Raw genomic sequence first — 17,281 nt, 5'->3', positions numbered from 1 at the left:
TCAATTTCTGCCCTCACATAGTGTAATTGATGTAGATCGTCTATCTACCATGCTGACAAAGGCTGGACCCCCCTCCCAGAAAACTCCTGCATTTGCCCCTGAGCTCCAATGCAAACACAGAAGGTCTATAGATAAATTAGGTTCATGCACAAAGTGAAGAAATGAAGAATGCACGTCATGACGAAAGGTAAATGACTAAGTGTTGAGACTTTGTGTTGTGCCCTTTGTGTTCCCTAGTCTCTCAGGGTTTTACATTATGCATCAACTTCACAAGCTCGCTTGCTTCTTAGCCATCTTTTCGTTAAAGCCCCTTGCTTTCCGAAATTTAGTGGAATTTTCTGGAATTGACCATGTCACAGAACCTGCTGTTTCCCTCAGAAACGTGCTTTTCTTTTCTTTTTTGAATATTGGATACATCACAGAATTATGTAAGGCTTTCAATCAATCTGAAACATGTTTGCAGGTTAAACCCGATCAGTCGTGACTGCAATGATTGACGCAACCAGGGCTGGATGTGCCACTATATGAAAGAAAATTTAATGACGGGAGCACCCGGAGAGAAATTGTCAGAGTTCAGTCTAATTTTCTTTGTACACCGAAAACTTAACAAAAGCCGGAAAAACGTGCGGTAAACAGTCTTGAGAGAATGCTGGAACATTTCTTTGCTTGTTTCCTCTTGCCCACACAATCCCGCGGATTTATAGTCCTACTTCGCGGAAATGTTAATTTTCCGCCACAGAAAGCTAGGGGGCTTTAGTCATGACTTTCGAGGTGTCGCATTACCGAAGAAATTCTCTCGCAGAGTTGTCAGGCACTTGACACAAAAACAAATGCACGTCGATGGCAAATTTTGCGATGAAGTGGTCGACACACAATGCTGGTCATGTATACACAAACCTTTATTGCTTTAAACAGTATCTACATACACTGCCACAGTCAGGCCAAACATTGCCGAGGACTATCCAGAGCATACTATGTGGTATTTACGGTGGTCAGCTATACGAACACATCTGCTTAACGTCACGTCTGTACAGGATGAAGCTCTGTATCCAATATATACTTATATATAATTATGTACAGTCAAAATCAATAGCTTCTCGGCTTCACGCGGAAGCATAATACATTCAGCATGCGATCGCATGCACGCATCGACATATGTACAGGCAGCTTTATATCTCTCTGTTTGGCACGGACTCTCTACAGTAACATGATCTATGGGGCACATCCAGACACACGTCATTCATCCGAGAAATTACAAAAGGGTGACACGCAACCATCCTGAGTTTTGGGCGCACTAAGTGTGCAAACTTATACATAGGACTCTTCGCCCCGAATGGTGCTCACAATGTCGTGAACGGGACTGCGGCGCTCACTCAAGCCCTCCTCACGCTGTTCCTCTATCCTTTCCACCACGGGCGCAGACTGGTTGCTGAAAAAATTGCGCAGTTGCGCGACGCTCCAGCTGATTTCCTTGGGAAAATCGTAGAGCGCCTGGTTCTGGCAACGGTCGTGGAAAGAGGACACCACAACGCACTTCCCTCTGTTCACAAGCTGAGAGTCCTTGACGTGAACAGGTGGGTGATGTCGCAGCCGTACACCGGTGCCCTCGCTGACGGTGCGGTGCACGTTGGAGTGGGGCTTCGGAGGGAGCGGCGGCGGCGGACTCTCCGCGATGCCCTCGTCGCTGCTGTCGACCTTCACGAGGATGGCGTGGTGGGTCTCGCTTCCTTCTTCCAGCTGCTGGTTGTACTGCTTGAGGGAGCTCTCGTAGAGCTGGCGCGCCTTCACGCCCAGCGGCGTCTGCTCCCTCGTGTCGGCGGCGCCGTCCTCCGCCTGCGGCAGGGTTTGCGAGCGGTGGAGCAGCGATCGACGGGTCATGGCCTCGCGGTAACTGGGGGGCTCGGCGGGTTTGTGCAACGGGGAACGGTGTATGGGGGCAATGTCCGGCGAGGTGGAGGAGACGGGAGTCCGTCTGGACTGGCAGGAACCTCGCGATCGACCGGAGAGACAAGAGCTGTTAGAGTCGTGAGACCTGTGGGAACGTTGGCTGGTGTCAGACGCGGAGCTGCACACGCTGTTTACGCGCGGCGGAGTGTGGACGACGCCCGTCCTCGACGCCTGTTCCTGCGCGCCGACCGGAATGCGGTTGCCGGAGAACGTGCTCTGACTCGGCGCGCAAGAAAGCGGAGGTGCTTCGTGGACGTTGTCAATTTCGTCGATCTTTGAAGTCGATTGGCTGCGCTTCCAATCTACAGTCCGGTTGTGATTGGCGAACCACACCGCGTGCCTGTCTGGCATCGCGCGGTCACAATTGAAGCCGTTGTTACTGTACACTTCCATGGGGGGTTTCGGCGCCATGCCCTTGCTGTGCTGCGGGCGCCGTTTCGACACGTCCTCGCATATGTACTTCTGCAGAAGACTCTCCTCCGAAGCACTCCTGATCAGCGAAGAATGGGAATGGCTGATCTCTATGGCAGACATCACCTGCCCTCGCTGCTGCCGTCCTCGGTGCTTCCTCCACCGCACCAGCGTGTCGTTCGTGGTGAGGTCGTCGCTCTCGACGACGTCGCTGTCACGATAGTTGCACGACTTGGAATACTGGAGCTGCTGGCTCCGGGCGTCTCGGCTCACGGGCGAAAATCGCGTGTAGACACCGGGCGTCGCGGAAACGTTTTGGGGCCTGCAGCTCTTGGGGTTGTCAGCGCCGCATTTCCTGCGCCGCACCACGTCGTTGCACGAGCGGCCGTTGCCGCGGCTGTACATGGACTCCATGCCCGCAAGGTCCGAGTGGTCCAGCATCTGCTGATTCGAGGATTTCCTGGCACAGTGGAGTTCGCCAACACCCACGATGTCCAAGTGGGGAACGCTCTTGGTCATGCCCTGAAGCGACGTGTTGGCATCCATCTCTACATCGTCTTCCGGCGTGTACAGCTGTGTGTCGCTCAGTGTCAGGCCAGAGTCCCTGCTGAGGTTTGTGAGCGACACTTTTGTCCGGTTTGGCAGCTTTGGACTAGAGTCATCCATAAGAGCTCTCTCGAGGCTGTCGATGGAGGAATCGTCCCTTCGGAATGCACCTGCAATGCAGACAACATGACAGTTGGAATTTTCCAGTATGATATGATTTCTCTGCAGTGGCACCTGCTTTGCAATGAATTCAAAATCTGAAGCTCGTGTAGCTAGAGCATATGTTCGAAGCTATGTCAGTAGCATATATGGGTGTACAAAGTGGTCCAAATGAAATTCAAGTCAGTCTTTGAGTAAAACATTAAATCCAAATCCCTCTGCAAAAACATGATTTAGTGCAAATCCAAGTGTTTCATTACAAAAGGGATTCAAGCCAAGTCCCTTTGCAACAGCACGATGGAATGCAAATTGAATCTCATAACTGGTCACCTATCAAATCCAAATCACATCCACATGTCCTTTGTGCAGACTTGAATCTTGATTTAAATTTTCAAATCCACAGTTCTGGTCAGTATAGTGACAACACACTATGCCATACTTACGAGGAGCTTCTTTGAAAGTTAAATTTTAACTAAGCAGATGAAAATACCATCAAGTCATTACGCTTTTGTGAATGGAACAATTTTCACCAGTTTTCCAATACAAAAAGGAAACGAGCGATCGTAGAATAAAAGTCAGCCCGTAGTTGCTCTAGGTGTAACTAGAACACAGTTGTAAATAAACTTACCACCATTTTCTTGCAGACTGTGAGGACTGTCGGATTCTTCCGCACCAGAATCTTGACGTGAAGGGTCCTTCTGTGGTACTTCTCCAAAGAGCTGTAGGAACTCTTTTCCAAAGATGTCGACACTGTGCTCAATCAGGTACTCAACTAGGTGTGGAACCTGCTCCGATATCTAAAAGCAGAAGCATACATGTGTGTGAGTTCACCCAAGCCCATACATTATGTGCACATGTAACACATATATGTAAATTTTGAAAGCATGTCTCATGTGAAATGTAAGATGTTTTGAGCTGGAGCCATGCCATTTGAAAGAAAATGCTGCACACATATCGTGGGATATAGGGAGAAAAAGTAAAATAAAATTTCTTGTTCTTTTCCATAGCAGTTTCATTCTGTAGTGGAAAACGTTAGCCATCGTGAAATTAATTATGAAGGATATATCCGCTGATGACGAAACAATGCAAAACTTCAACACAGAGATATGTTACGCAGAAATAGCAATAAAGCGGAGTCAACAATGGCATACGAATTGACCAGTCCTGCACGTATCTATAGCACAAAGAAGCCAAGATCGTAGAATAAGCTGGGTCCATACTTTATGCTCAAAGCACTTCCAATTGATGAAACAGAAGTGTACCAAGTTGGAAGCTTTTGGAACCAACCTTGTAATTGTAGTGGAAGTACTCTCAGCTATATATCTAATTTTTGTGATACAACTTGTAAAGTGAGCATGCCTTATTGAACAACTTGCAACTGTAATCTAACTTGTAATCCAAGCTTTACAGTACAGGAGGTAATAGTCGCACACGCTGCACTAGTGTTACGTGCTTTGTGACAGGTAATGCCAGTGCAGTACACGTGCAGAAGGGCTGTGTGAAAGTTAAACTATGAAACTGCACGATGAAGATAGCATGTTTGTGAGTGATCTGATTAACAGGATGACGACGAAAGGAACGGCAGAGAAAGAAAAGAAGTGGACGCTGTCGTCATCTTGTTACTCCACGGACACTAGAAGAAGTTACCTTCCTCACCAACTAGCTTGCATAGTTTTACGTTCTATGAAACTACTGCGAGAGCTGGAACAATAAAAATTAACTAAAGTCACAAAGTAAAGTAAAGTAAAAGTAAAGTTAATTATGTGCACTGAAGCAACCAAGCTACTAAAAGCACCCCTGAGGAAAAAAGATAGAAAGGTTATCAAACAGTTTATCAAAAACTGAGGGAAACGCTTGCAGACTGTGATCTTTGCCACTGTGAACATGACTGTCAACACACACAGGAACGATGCAGAAAAATTCACCGGGGAGTGCTGCCGCATGTTCATGCTTGTGAGATCAGGCACTCTTCACAATGTTCTTGGGCCACGAAAAGTGATTACAGTCAACCCTCGATTTATGAACCTTCGATTTATGAATTCCCTCCTTTTATGAACGTCAATATTCGAATAATGAACGGAATTTCTGGGAACCAACTAGGAGTTGCCCAGCTTTTTTGCCCTGAATTTATGAACGGATCGTTCCGAGGTCAACAGAAACCTTCAAAGGGATAATTCCATGGTCTTATGAATGACGCCTGAACGGACAAAAGGGTACTGCACAAGGGTATTGCACAAGGTATTGCACCCTTGGTTCTTAACCCCCGAAATCTGAACAACAAACGGGTTTTCCGGGTTCGCACAAGGTGCGACCAAGTGTTCCTGACCTCAGTTGATGAATAAGGTGGTCGCTGTCACCCGGAGATTAATAAACGGAGGTTAAAAATCCCGGAGGAAATCTGACACCAGTCCAGTGCGAATGTGGTGACATCTCTTATTTCCAAGACTGACACAGCGGAAGGCATGGTCCAAAGCAAAATTAAACAATTTAGTACAGTCAAACTCCTTTACAACGAAACTCAGGGGACAGCAAAAAAAGTTCGCAGTAAAGGTATTTTCGTTAAAAAGGATGTCTATTATTGGACATACAGGCTCCAGCGGGACCGCAAAAAAAATTTGCTGTAGTGGTATTTTCGTTCAAAAAGGTGTTCGCTATAAAGGAGTTTGACTGTATTGCATAATAAACAGAGTGTGAATGCACTAATCTCTGTTCTTTGTGAGATTGATACAGCAGAAGGCATGGTCAAAAGCAAAATTACACAATAAATGGCATTATAAACACAATCCCAACTCGGAAATACTGTTGCATTTGCTCGATAGTACTCAGTTAACTGAATTTTCGATTTATGAATCCTTCTATTTATGAACCATTTTTTGGGGAACTGAGGGTGTTCATAAATTGAGGGTTGACTGTATTTGAAATAAAGTATTTGGTGTAAAATGTGTATGTTTCCTTAAAAAAAAAAAAAAAGAATTGATTACTGATAATTGGAATGGGTGTTAGCACTCTTGAAAGCCTGAGCGACAGTATAGTATGTATTTCCACTTTGGAAAAAGCAAGGCTTACCTCAGATTGTAGCGTTGGCGAATGGTAGCTGTCCACAAACTTGGGGCTGAGTAGACTAGGCCCAATGCACACAGCAAGGTTGGAAGAAGGCATCTTGTTTTCCGAACTGCGGCGACTGATGTGCCACAGGACGCAGAGGAAGTGCCGAAGGAGTTCTACATTTGCGGGCGGAAGCTTCTTCAGAAGACTGCAAAGCACCAAAAACGAATACTATAAATATTCCGAGCAGTTGCCATTTTCGTACATGCACGTGCACACGAAGTTCTTGTTGATATGGGACCGAAATAATTTGACACTATCATCGGGTACGGGTACGCTCACAAAAGGTGGAGTGCATGAATAAAAGCTAAAAGTTTATTCTTGAGTTTAGGGTTATACAGAGCCATATTCTTGAAGGGAGGCAAACAGGCTGTGCATTTTTAAAAGTAGGAGAGGTCTAATTGGTTGTCGTCTTGTAAGCTGGTGGTTTGGGTGCTCGCAGGGACAACACTGCACTGATTTTTTATCGCTATGTCCAGCAAACATCTTGCTAGGGTTGCGTTTTTGTTTTCGTTTGTTTGTCAAGGAATTTCCTAAATAAAGCTTTTACACTGTGTCTTTGGGTTAAGAAATTGTGTTCATTGCACAAGCAATCGCTGTTGGGACAATTTGCTGTTTCACCTGGACACTTCCACGGAATGAGCACTCCTCCAGGAGTTAATTAATTACACTAATATGTTAAGTAATTTCTACAATTAACGTGGTACACAAACAAGTAGGTAGTTATATCGTATTTTAATAAATGCACAAAAGCACACCTTATGATGTAATCCCGCTTCTTCCACTCCGGTTCTACTTGCAGTACTTTGAGCCACTCCGTGTACAGACTCCTCTGCAGTAAACAGTCTGGAAGGCATCCCAGGAACTCCTGAAAATGCATTGTAAAGTGTGCTGTTAGCCACGAAACTGGGGAGCTGGTTGCCACTGCCGTGCGTTACCACATAGAAAGTCACCACGAATGTTGAAGACTGTACCCCAACAACACCGAATATATCCTCTGGATGTACGAATAATGTCCCAACGAATTCGTACATCTGACAGATTGCGTTACCACATACGAAGTCACCACAAATGTTGAAGACTGTGCCCCAGCAACACCGAATATATCCTCTGGATGTACGAATACTGTCCCAACGAAGTCGTACATCCGACAGATATTCCTCAGATATCCCTCGGACGTACGAATCCGTTCAGTTACGGAGCTTACCTTGAACGTAGCAGCAACCACATGAATGGGCACGTCGCTCAGAGTGTAGTCCGGATCTTCTTCCAGCCGTGACTGCAGTTCTCTCTTGGCTCGGACATTCCCAGATTTCCGGAAGATACCGTACGTGAATGGGCCTCGCAGAAAGAGCTGCTTGAGCAGTGCCTGCGCACAGCAAGTAGGTAGAACTTAATGAGCCTCATGCCTCACTTTGCCGGGTCCACTACATCCCGTGGCAGTAAGAGTGAAACAGCTCTAACCATGACTGGCCTAGGAACAGTCCCGCTGGGGGACACTTTGCTGAGCTCTTGACCAAACAGACTGCCAACAACGGGCGAGACAGTTCCCGAATCCGTAGAGGACTGCTTCGACGGTTGCTTCTTGAATGGCCAGTTGATGATGGTAGGACGCCGCACCTTCTTCTGCTTTTCGACTGGAATACAAGAAGTTGCAGGCCTCGGTTAAAAAGCCCGTAAAGTGTGTTCGCAACATTGAAGCCAGGTGGTAGTTACCCAGGCCGTTTATTATCAGAGTTAATTCACATTCCACGAAATAGCATCAAAGGGGTTTGATGCACTATTTGCACAAATGTTATAGTCAATACATATTGAATACACAAAGCCATGCTCGTCTGCAGAATAAGCTGATCTTGCAATAGCATTTACAAAAGGGGTGTGTTCCAAAGCTTCATAGACAGAATGTGACACAAAGGCTAAGAATTTTCCTGCGGAGGAGCGGAAGGTTACCATGGGAACAGGTATGCATCCAACCTTCCCAAGTCGTCTGCTATGGTAATATGTAGTATATTTGCGAGGACCGAGGAAGAGAGAAAAGTTGCCACTCTCGCTGTGCCAAGATCACATTGGCACGAACTTTGCTTGGCATATTCAGGAGGCAGATATCCACATCAACACGATTCCTCAAAAAGTGGGATCACGACCCCATTAAAGTATCATGCAACCGATGGGTGAGGAGCGCTAAAAACTATTCACCATTATTAATAGTGATCTTGTGGTAGTTCCGTCGCAGAATGAAGGCACACTTGCAGTCAGTGATGACGTCACCCAAGGAAGACAGGTCAATGTTGGAATTCTGCAGCAAGTCCCTCACAAAGTTCATCTTGATGCAGTACGGATATTCGTGTCCGATAAGCGGGTAGGGAGACTCCTCTTTCCCAGTTTTTACCCACATCTGGAACTCGTCTGCGCTGAACGCCTGCAGGGTTGTTGAGAAAATGTGTCCAGTTCACAATACAATGGCAGATGCCGGAGATGTGTCAACGTATAGTCGTGTTTAACTTCAGAAGGAAAAGAAATCTAGTCAGGCAACTACATATGCCGTTAGAGTTAAGGAGATGCAATAGTGCAGGAGAAATACTGCAGCGCCACCATGCGCCATCAGTAGGGGAGCACACTTTCTGTCGCAGCGTAGTGCCATGCAACCTGTCTTACCAGCGGAGCAGGAGGGAGCATGACCTCTTTGCGCCTAACCATCCTAATGTGGCGCGGTAATATTTTGAGAGCTGACGGACAAGATTTATGTTCCTTCTCAGGTTGAACACGGCTGTATAGCCAGAGTTCTGTAACAGCAGCATCAGATATCAATATGAAGAACAGTTTCAATCATGTTTATAGCTATAGCAGGTAATAGTCTTAAAATGCTGATGCTGCATATCAGTCTATGTCTGAAAGCTTGTATGGCTTGTACAGTCCTCCTCAACCTTAATAATAACACTGGAAAAGATATAGTCTCGTTTCCGAGCGCGATTACAGCTACCCGAGTAGCCATAAGGAAATCTTAATTGAACAAAAATATCGTGTTAGTTTAACGCAAGGATTTTTTTCACTTAATATCCCCAAGTGCACCTACTGATGCCCCTAGAGATGATAATGATGCCGCTAGTGTTGTTATTAAGGTTGACGGGATCTGTACCATACATGTATCTGAAAGTTTTGCATGTATACAGGAAGGGGCCTAAGCGTACTTCATAATTTATCCTGTATAGGTTCTGTACCTTTACTGATTGTATATTAGCGTCTTTGGAATGATGGCCAGGAAGCTTAGTTGATTTCCACAATGACTTTTTTGAGTTCTTGCTGAGGAAAGAGCTTTTGCAAAATAAATAATTGTGATTGATCTTGTAGTCCACAATGCCAGGTGCAATAACATCTTGAAAACTTTGTAGCATATGTGTGTGTGTAAATATAAACAACATATACTGGCATGTAGACATATTCTAATTTGTTACCGAAAGGCGGCTATCCTTACAAAGCATGAACTAAGATATACTCACCCCATCAATTTTCTGAGTGCACAGGTAGATGCAGTCCTTTGTGGTGTGGGTGTTGCTTATCTTGATTGTCTGAAGCTGAGAGGATAAAATAGCAATGAGATATTTAAACCATGTTTTAGGTAGTTACGATAGCTCTGTCATCTACATGTTCACAACACTTCATAAGGGCATCATTTCACAAGGTATAGAGGTTAGCCTATCAGTATTGCAACCTTGAAGCAGGAATTGCATTTGACAACTTCTCTTCCTAAGGCAGTAATAAAATCAGCTTTGCTACATAGTCATACTAATGTCTTACTTCAGCACACTGCTCAATAGAACCTTGTCTTTTGGGGCTTTATGGTTTCCAAATCAAGGGGTAAAAAATTGAGTTTTATGTTAGAAGCGGTAAAATCAGCTAAGATATGGTGATATTGAGTGAAAGAGCAGATTTTCAGGTGGAAAGGGCAAAAGTGAAAATAACAACACATGAGATGGCAATAGTCAACACTGAGTGCCACCTACATGCCTTACAAATTACTGATCTTTCAATTTCTGCATTTTTTTCCTCATAAATCTGGCCTGTTTACACCTAGATTTCACCTGTGTTGCACCTTGAGATAACTGCCATTGGGCAAATCTGAACGTTCACCCATGTCTGTACCAGCGGCTGAGTTTACACTTCAAGTTCAGTGCTCGAGTTTTTACGTATTTTACGCGAATGGACTGTGACGAAAATCGGAGGTAAAGACAGGTTAGACCCTAAAACACAAGGCTCTACTTGAACGATGCAATTCCCATAGTAACTCCTCTGCTCGATCAACCATCGATTAAAGTAACTTACATAGTCTCGCTGTGACACGGGGTCCCAGTAGCTGACCTGTAAGGACGTCAGCTGTCTGCCTTCCTTCTCTTTAGCTTCAGAAATAAGCCTGTGGCAACGGATAATGCGGTCATTATTGAAGTTGCTCGCCAAACAATACGACAAACTAGAAACTGCTACAACCTCTACGGCACTCCGAGAAAAAAACAAACAAACTCAGTAACATGGGGAGTGATTACACAGGTTAGTCCCCAAGACTGCATTTACTCCCCATTTAGTCCCCAGAAATTTACTCCCCTGCTGTGCATAAAACTTCCACACTTTTAGTCCCCAATGGAACTCATGGCTGTGGCAATGCATGCACCCCTGAAAGAAGGACTCTTTTTTTTTTCTTAGAGTGATGTGTACCTGCCACTACTTAATTTCTTCGGAACAATATTACCAAACACGATAGACTGTTGTGGCGACCTTGTACAGAAATCCAGTGGCGCGCGGTACCACAGCTTTATCGGTTCCTAGGGGCTACGTGACCTCTCCCACATGTCCACGCGGGAGCCGGCAGCTTCACAAGCGGAGCAGCATTGCGCTCCGATGTCACCCTGCATCCTACACGATTTTCTTCGCGTGTCTTACACCTTTTGCTGTATAGTGTTTGCAACGCGAGTTCGCATCGATACAAATAACCAGTTTTTGCACCTGGCTAACATTAGCGAGCTTTTACTCCCTCATTTCAAAATAACAATTTTTGTTTTTTGCGAAGGTTCAGGCTTTATTTTACTGCTAGAATGTTTTCGGCAAACCAGCAATAAACTGATCTTAGTCCGAGTTAATAAACATATAATCACGCAAAATTAACTTGAATACGTCCCTCACAAGATCAATGAACGCACAAGGAACTAACATTAGCAGAGTAGCCGCGATTGAGATATTTTGTTCGACCGATAGGACGTGGTCAAGGTACAACACCTTGCTCACTTTTGACACGACAAAAACGTCGCACAGCAATTTGCACACGCACGCACGCACACTTGTCTGACGCACTGACGCCGTCAAACGAAAAAAAAAAAAAAAAACGTAATTACACACCAACCGTTCACATTCATCACACCAGCACCGCACGTGCGCTCCCAATGTCACGATCCACTTTCGCGCACTCACGAATCAATGTCATCCGATCTCTCGCATTCACACACATCTCCACGGCACTTCGGTAATCTCACACCATCTCCACCAATTATCAAAACGCAGATGTATCCAACTTACTGCGTGAACTGGTTGTGCCACAAATCCCGAGTCGCCGAAGAACTGCACCGGAAATCCCGAAAAAAGAGAAACACACACACGTCAAGAAGATCCACAAATATTCGCGCCACACTATTTCGAGGTCATCTGCAAGCGCGGCACACGTCACAGTACGACACACAATCAACCGAAACGTCACAGCCCTACGTCGTGGACTCAACCTCCAACCAGCAGGAAGGTTTTTAGAAACAAAAAAGAGGCTCGCGTGCAAGCAAAAGCTCCTTGTAGCCTCATTTCCAGAGGTCTGGGTTACAGGGAGGGAAAAGAGGAGTTTGAATGGACACTTAGAAGGAAGGGAGAAAGAAAAGAAGCCGTTTTGGGGAAAGGAGTATTCGAAGGTCAAGGATGCTGTTTCAGAGGAGACGGGCGACACAGATCCTCTACTGTCCTTCTGGGAAAGGCGCGCTGCGGTTATGATGCGGGAAAAACTACTTGCAGGTGTTCGGCAAACAAGCAAGCTATCCTCGGGCGAAAAAAAAAAACAAAAAAACAAAGAAGTGAGGAGTGTCTTGTTTTCAAACATCCAAGAGATGGATAGAAAATGGGCTTTGCGTCGTTTACGAGAGCCGTGAAAAAGATAATCAATCATGGCGGCAGGGTACGATTTTTGGCGCGAGGGCCGTAGGGTGTGTCCTGTTGGCGATTCCAAATGGGGGGACGTAACGCGGGAGTAAAGAAGGGATTAAAGGTGACCTTGTCTGCTATCGTACGGGGTTTCGTAAAAAAAAAAACAAAAAAAAAAAAAAATCGATCACTAAGGTAGCGGAACTCATAAGCCCAATTAAGAAACTTTTAAGCGACCCTGCAGGGATTAAAATTGACCCTGTTCATTAAAACTACTCGACACTGCTTTAAAACAGGTACAGCTGCTTCGAGTCACATAATTGTTTCCGGGCAAACGAGTCTTTGGCAGCAAAATACGTCTTAATAGCAGCGTCGCTGGTTTCACGAATATGCCATAACAACTATATAGTGTAGGTGACCTTGCAGCTAGCTGTCGTTCACGGAATTAATGCGTGTACGTCATTGATGTACAAAAAAAAAAAAAAAATCGAAAACCAGGTGTCGCGTCAGTGCGAGAAATAAAGGTGACGTACGACTCCCGACAACAGTTGTCTGAAATCGCCTGCCAGTAGTTCTTTTGGAGCCCATATTTCCTTGATTGCTATCGAAAATGCTGTTCCAACATTGTATTTAAACGTGGACCATACGCTGCACGCATTTCTTACTCGAAATAAATGATCTTGCAACGCCTCGAGATTTGAGATGGTATAAACCACGAGGGTGCTGATTTCCGACAACAGTGCCGCAAGCAGTACGTGACGTTTCGGCCGAGAGGCATACAACAAAGATCAAAGCGCAAGCGCGACACGTTGTCTATCGACAATTTTATTTTCTGCCATTTCCCGTCGTAAGCTTGTCGTAATTTTTCTTGTCTTTATACCCCTAGTACCCATTATTACCGACGTCTCCCAAAGGCACCTCTCTTCCCCTCTGTTTCAAAAAGAAAAAGAAAAAAGTAATTGCGTACGACGCTCTGATAGCTTAGAAGTGTCATATCCGTAGGGGACGCACCCAGTCAAACAAACTTGCGTAGACATCCGTCAACTCACAGGGGGGTCCCTTAAAAATCAAGAACCCCCCATCGTAACATATACTCTCCCCACATATTGTACTGCAGACGGCATAACATTCGCAATATATTCTTCCGGCGCCGAGACCCACTCTTCAGTACCGTCGTCTCCGTCGTCTTGCCTACTGCACCAAAAACCACAAAACAGCAATCTCAGAAAGAGACGACGGGGAAGACAATGTTTTCCCGTGGACGAGGGGAAGCCATCTCTCCCTATGGGCGACAGAGCTTCACAGAACTCCTATTTCCAGGTTGTTGTTCCACCAGGAACACACAAAAAAGCACCACGTTTGTGGCGACGTAAATTTGAGGCCTACAGTGATTTTGAATATGGTTCCTCGACACGGTACCTCCAACAGTGAACGTGTGGGGGAAATGTGGCCTTGGCTTTTCTTTTTTTTCTTCTTGTTCTTTCTGTTTGCAGGTCTTTTTTTTTGTTCTTTCAAGGTTATAGTAAGGGGGGGGGGGAACACCCCACCTCTTCGGCCCTCCCGGAAGTGATTTTTGGCGGGACGCGGCCGTCCGCGCACGCGACAATTTGAATGGCGACGGCGACGTTTTCATGGAGACGTCGTTGGAAGACGCGAGTAAACAGTCTGAAAGGCAGGAACGGAAGATGGTAGGTATTTTTTTCCTCCTTTCCTTCTTTTTTAGTCTGTGTTTGTCCGTACAGTATCTATTGTTGGCATCTTCAGGTGCGGATAAATGGAGGTGATAGTTTGCACGGACGAGCAGCTTTGTCTTCTAGACGTCTCGTGTTCAGCGTCGTCTGGCCGCTGGGTTTAGACAGGTTATGTATTTTAAAAGTAGGGGGGGCGGGGGCAGTAGCTAATCCCTCCTTTTTGAAGCAAAGGTTGATGGGGGGCAAGCTTCAACTCTTCAGCGTTTTTCCAGTCGTGGAAAGCGTTCACATACTGTTTCCGATGTGAGATATCCTCTCAGCTATAAGAAAGTGTGTTCTCATATAATGGCCAAATTTTGGTAGACTACTGCGATGAGTGCACGACATGGATGAGACACGGAATTTTGTGCGGTAAAGTAAAATAGGAAGTAAGGTTTCTCTTCAGACTGAATCTTGCTGCAGAAGCAGCAAGGCAAGGCTTAACTAGACCTGAGGTTGCCCGGGGATTTCCTCGAAATATAAATGGGGAAGCAACCTGAAAACAAGCAGGCCATAGCAGCACTCCCCTTTTCCCCCGACTCCACTTTCGTAGTCTTGCGCAGGTGAGGTCACGAGGTTTCAGCGCCCCTGTGACGAAACTTTCGAGCGCCAATCAGAAGGATCGTAACGCGAATTTTAGCCGCCGAACTATTCGCAAGTTCCGTGGCCTATAGGTGGCGCGCCTACAAATCCAATATGGCTGTCCGAGGGATGATCGATTGCTTTGAAATCGTTTGCCCATCGTATCGAAATAACGGAAACAACGAGCACACAAACTCACAGACACGATAAACGCACGTACATGGGTTACTCAGTTTCCCACCAAACAGGGCTGGCGCCCGCGATGATCTCTATAGTGCTTTTCATTATCATCCGCCAATAGTGCTGTGTCCAGCCCGCAACAGTCGAATTTGGCATGGCCTATGACCAGTATGTATCTCACCAAGATCTGAGAGCCTTATACGCCACGCTGCCTGTTTATAGTCCCTTGTATATCAAATTACGCCGTGAAAATATATTTTGTGTTTGCTCCAGATATAATGCATGGCGCACGGTCTCAAGCAGTCTGGATTGTCATTCCGATGCTCCTTTAAGCACTCACGCTCAGAAACATACACAGTAATATCTCGTTATAACGAATTCAGCGGGACCGGGAGGAAATTCGATATAAGCGGAAGTGGCACAAAAGCAACGACAATAACTTCGGAAGCGAGCGGAAACACCGCAGCAGCCTTAAAAAGAGTTCGAACAAGCAAAGGAACCTTTGTGGTGAGCACCTTCGTAGCCTTTTCATTTATAGGGGCAAAAAGTGAGATAGGGGAAGAAAAGAGACGGAGGGTTGCTATGGCTTTTGCCGGTTCGACTTTCGCAGGTTTGGCCTTTGCAATAACAGGGTTCGCCTTGCAAGATCAAATAATCGGTTTTGGAAGCGAGTGCATTTCGGTCGGGAATGCGCGAGACATCGAATAAAGGTATAATTTAAAGAAAAATATCGAGTTTGTTATAACGACGGCTTGCTATATACAAGAAACAAAGCAAGACGTTTGCTAGAAACTAGCGACGAATCCACGGAAATCGGATTCGTTTTGCGGTGTTGTCTCCCTGGACACTAACGTTCACGGCACGCGCGTCAATTTTACACAGCCTCTGGAACGTTCTACGGCCAACCCGCCGTCACACACGACTGAGGGGAAAAGAAGGGGGTTCTCTATTGCCAATTTCACTTCCAGCATAATTAACGCGAAGCCAATTAAGCCCATGCCTTTAGCCCGCTGACCCAAATATCCCAGCTTTCCGTGATGTTTTATCCTCCCAGACGGTTGCATCATCACAAGGCGTCTATAATTCGTTTTGCACACCTCTTTTTACTAGTTCGTTTCCCCCTTTTATTAGGCAACAGTAAAAATAAGCAAAATATTGCACGGCAGAGCGAGAGTGTTTCGGTCAACGACCCAAATATAACATCGACGCAGCGTTGTTTTTCTTTTACACAGAGGGAGTTGCCGGCGTTTTTCTTTCATGACTCGCGAAAACAGGAGTAATTAAGGGCCACGCTTTGCGCCGCTTTGTGCGTCCTCTTGGTGGGGGTTGCGAAAACAGGCGATCTGCGTCGGAAAATGACAGAGTTTCGGATGTCTCCGCAATTTTGGAGCGGGCAACACTGGGGTGAGAAACGTAGGAGTGAAAAAAAAAAAAAAAGTGTGGTATAGGTGGTGGTTTACAGGTCGTAATTGAAGCGTAAGTGCAGGGAGTGCGCACTTCATTTCGTTTCCTACCTGCTGCAACTGTATGCGGCACGCTCAAAGCAGAACTACAAGTGCGATTTCCATAGCCTGTTTCGTACCTGAAGGTAACGACAACATTGGTAGTGGGCCAACCAATCACGAAAGAGGTATCGCTGGACCTTGTGGATTCGCTGACGTCAGACAGGCAGTTGGAGAGCCACAGTTCGCAGGTCCGGACTTTGTCTTTCAGCTTATAGTTGCCGGAAGACCTGGAATAACGAAACGGACAACAAGTCGTAAAAGCAAAGCCACGAGTCACAACAAGTTCTGAATTCTGCCTCAGGAACAGTTCTAACGTAAATGCAACAACCTGGAAACAACAAACGGACTACAGGAAGCATGATCCTAGCGTGTGCGAGAGACACAAGTAAATCGTAGCAGGTGCTTACTTTGGCTTGGCTATTAACAAGACGTCGCTGAGCAGAAAAAGATGGCGCTCTTGATTCTGAAGTCCCTGTCAAAGTAAATGAAAATGTAGCACTGTTAACGACCACCAGACGGAACAATGCTGCTGAAAAGAAGTGCTGCCCGTTAGGACTCTCGAAGATTCATCAATTACTCAGTTCATGGAGTATACAGCGTGCACTCATGAATAAACATAATTGCCGGGAACACTTTCGCTGCACGTTCGCTACTGTATTCGCGCGAGCTTCATCAGCGAAAATGCGAGGCACACTCAAAGAGATTACAAAAGACAATAAGAATATAAGTCAAGTGTCAGCAAAGAGGTTACTGAACGCCTCCATTCAATACCTACAAAAACAATGGGCCTACATAAGACTTGGTGCACCGCATGTCCAGGCGCATATTTTCTGGCGTATACTTACAATGGAAAATTGGGCAGGTCCGTCCATGATGAAGCAACGTGTCCAGTTATTGTTCCTTCCGCCATCTTGAAAGAATCCGCCGTTTTCCTTGGTGGGTGACAAACTA

General features: G+C 45.8%; 1 protein-coding gene across 4 annotated transcripts in view; it reads right to left on the bottom strand.

Annotated features, from left to right (window-relative positions):
- Positions 1-881: 881 nt before the first annotated feature.
- LOC135388087 (uncharacterized) overlaps positions 882-17,281 on the bottom strand; it is a 333,326-nt gene continuing 316,926 nt past the window's right edge. For all 4 annotated transcript variants that reach the window (XM_064617399.1, XM_064617400.1, XM_064617403.1 and 1 more), the window contains 13 exons: positions 17,176-17,278; positions 16,738-16,802; positions 16,408-16,557; positions 11,731-11,772; positions 10,489-10,576; positions 9,666-9,740; positions 8,365-8,587; positions 7,633-7,805; positions 7,376-7,537; positions 6,927-7,036; positions 6,130-6,316; positions 3,692-3,860; positions 882-3,074 (listed from right to left, as the gene is read on the bottom strand). In XM_064617399.1, the coding sequence (XP_064473469.1) occupies positions 1,309-3,074; positions 3,692-3,860; positions 6,130-6,316; positions 6,927-7,036; positions 7,376-7,537; positions 7,633-7,805; positions 8,365-8,587; positions 9,666-9,740; positions 10,489-10,576; positions 11,731-11,772; positions 16,408-16,557; positions 16,738-16,802; positions 17,176-17,278 (3,313 nt within the window). In that variant the 3' untranslated portion in view covers positions 882-1,308. The remainder of the gene's footprint in view (positions 3,075-3,691; positions 3,861-6,129; positions 6,317-6,926; positions 7,037-7,375; positions 7,538-7,632; positions 7,806-8,364; positions 8,588-9,665; positions 9,741-10,488; positions 10,577-11,730; positions 11,773-16,407; positions 16,558-16,737; positions 16,803-17,175; positions 17,279-17,281) is intronic.

This window comes from Ornithodoros turicata, chromosome 3, assembly GCF_037126465.1.
Source record: "Ornithodoros turicata isolate Travis chromosome 3, ASM3712646v1, whole genome shotgun sequence".
NCBI lineage: Eukaryota > Metazoa > Arthropoda > Arachnida > Ixodida > Argasidae > Ornithodoros > Ornithodoros turicata.
This window is presented reverse-complemented; position numbering and strand designations above follow the sequence as displayed.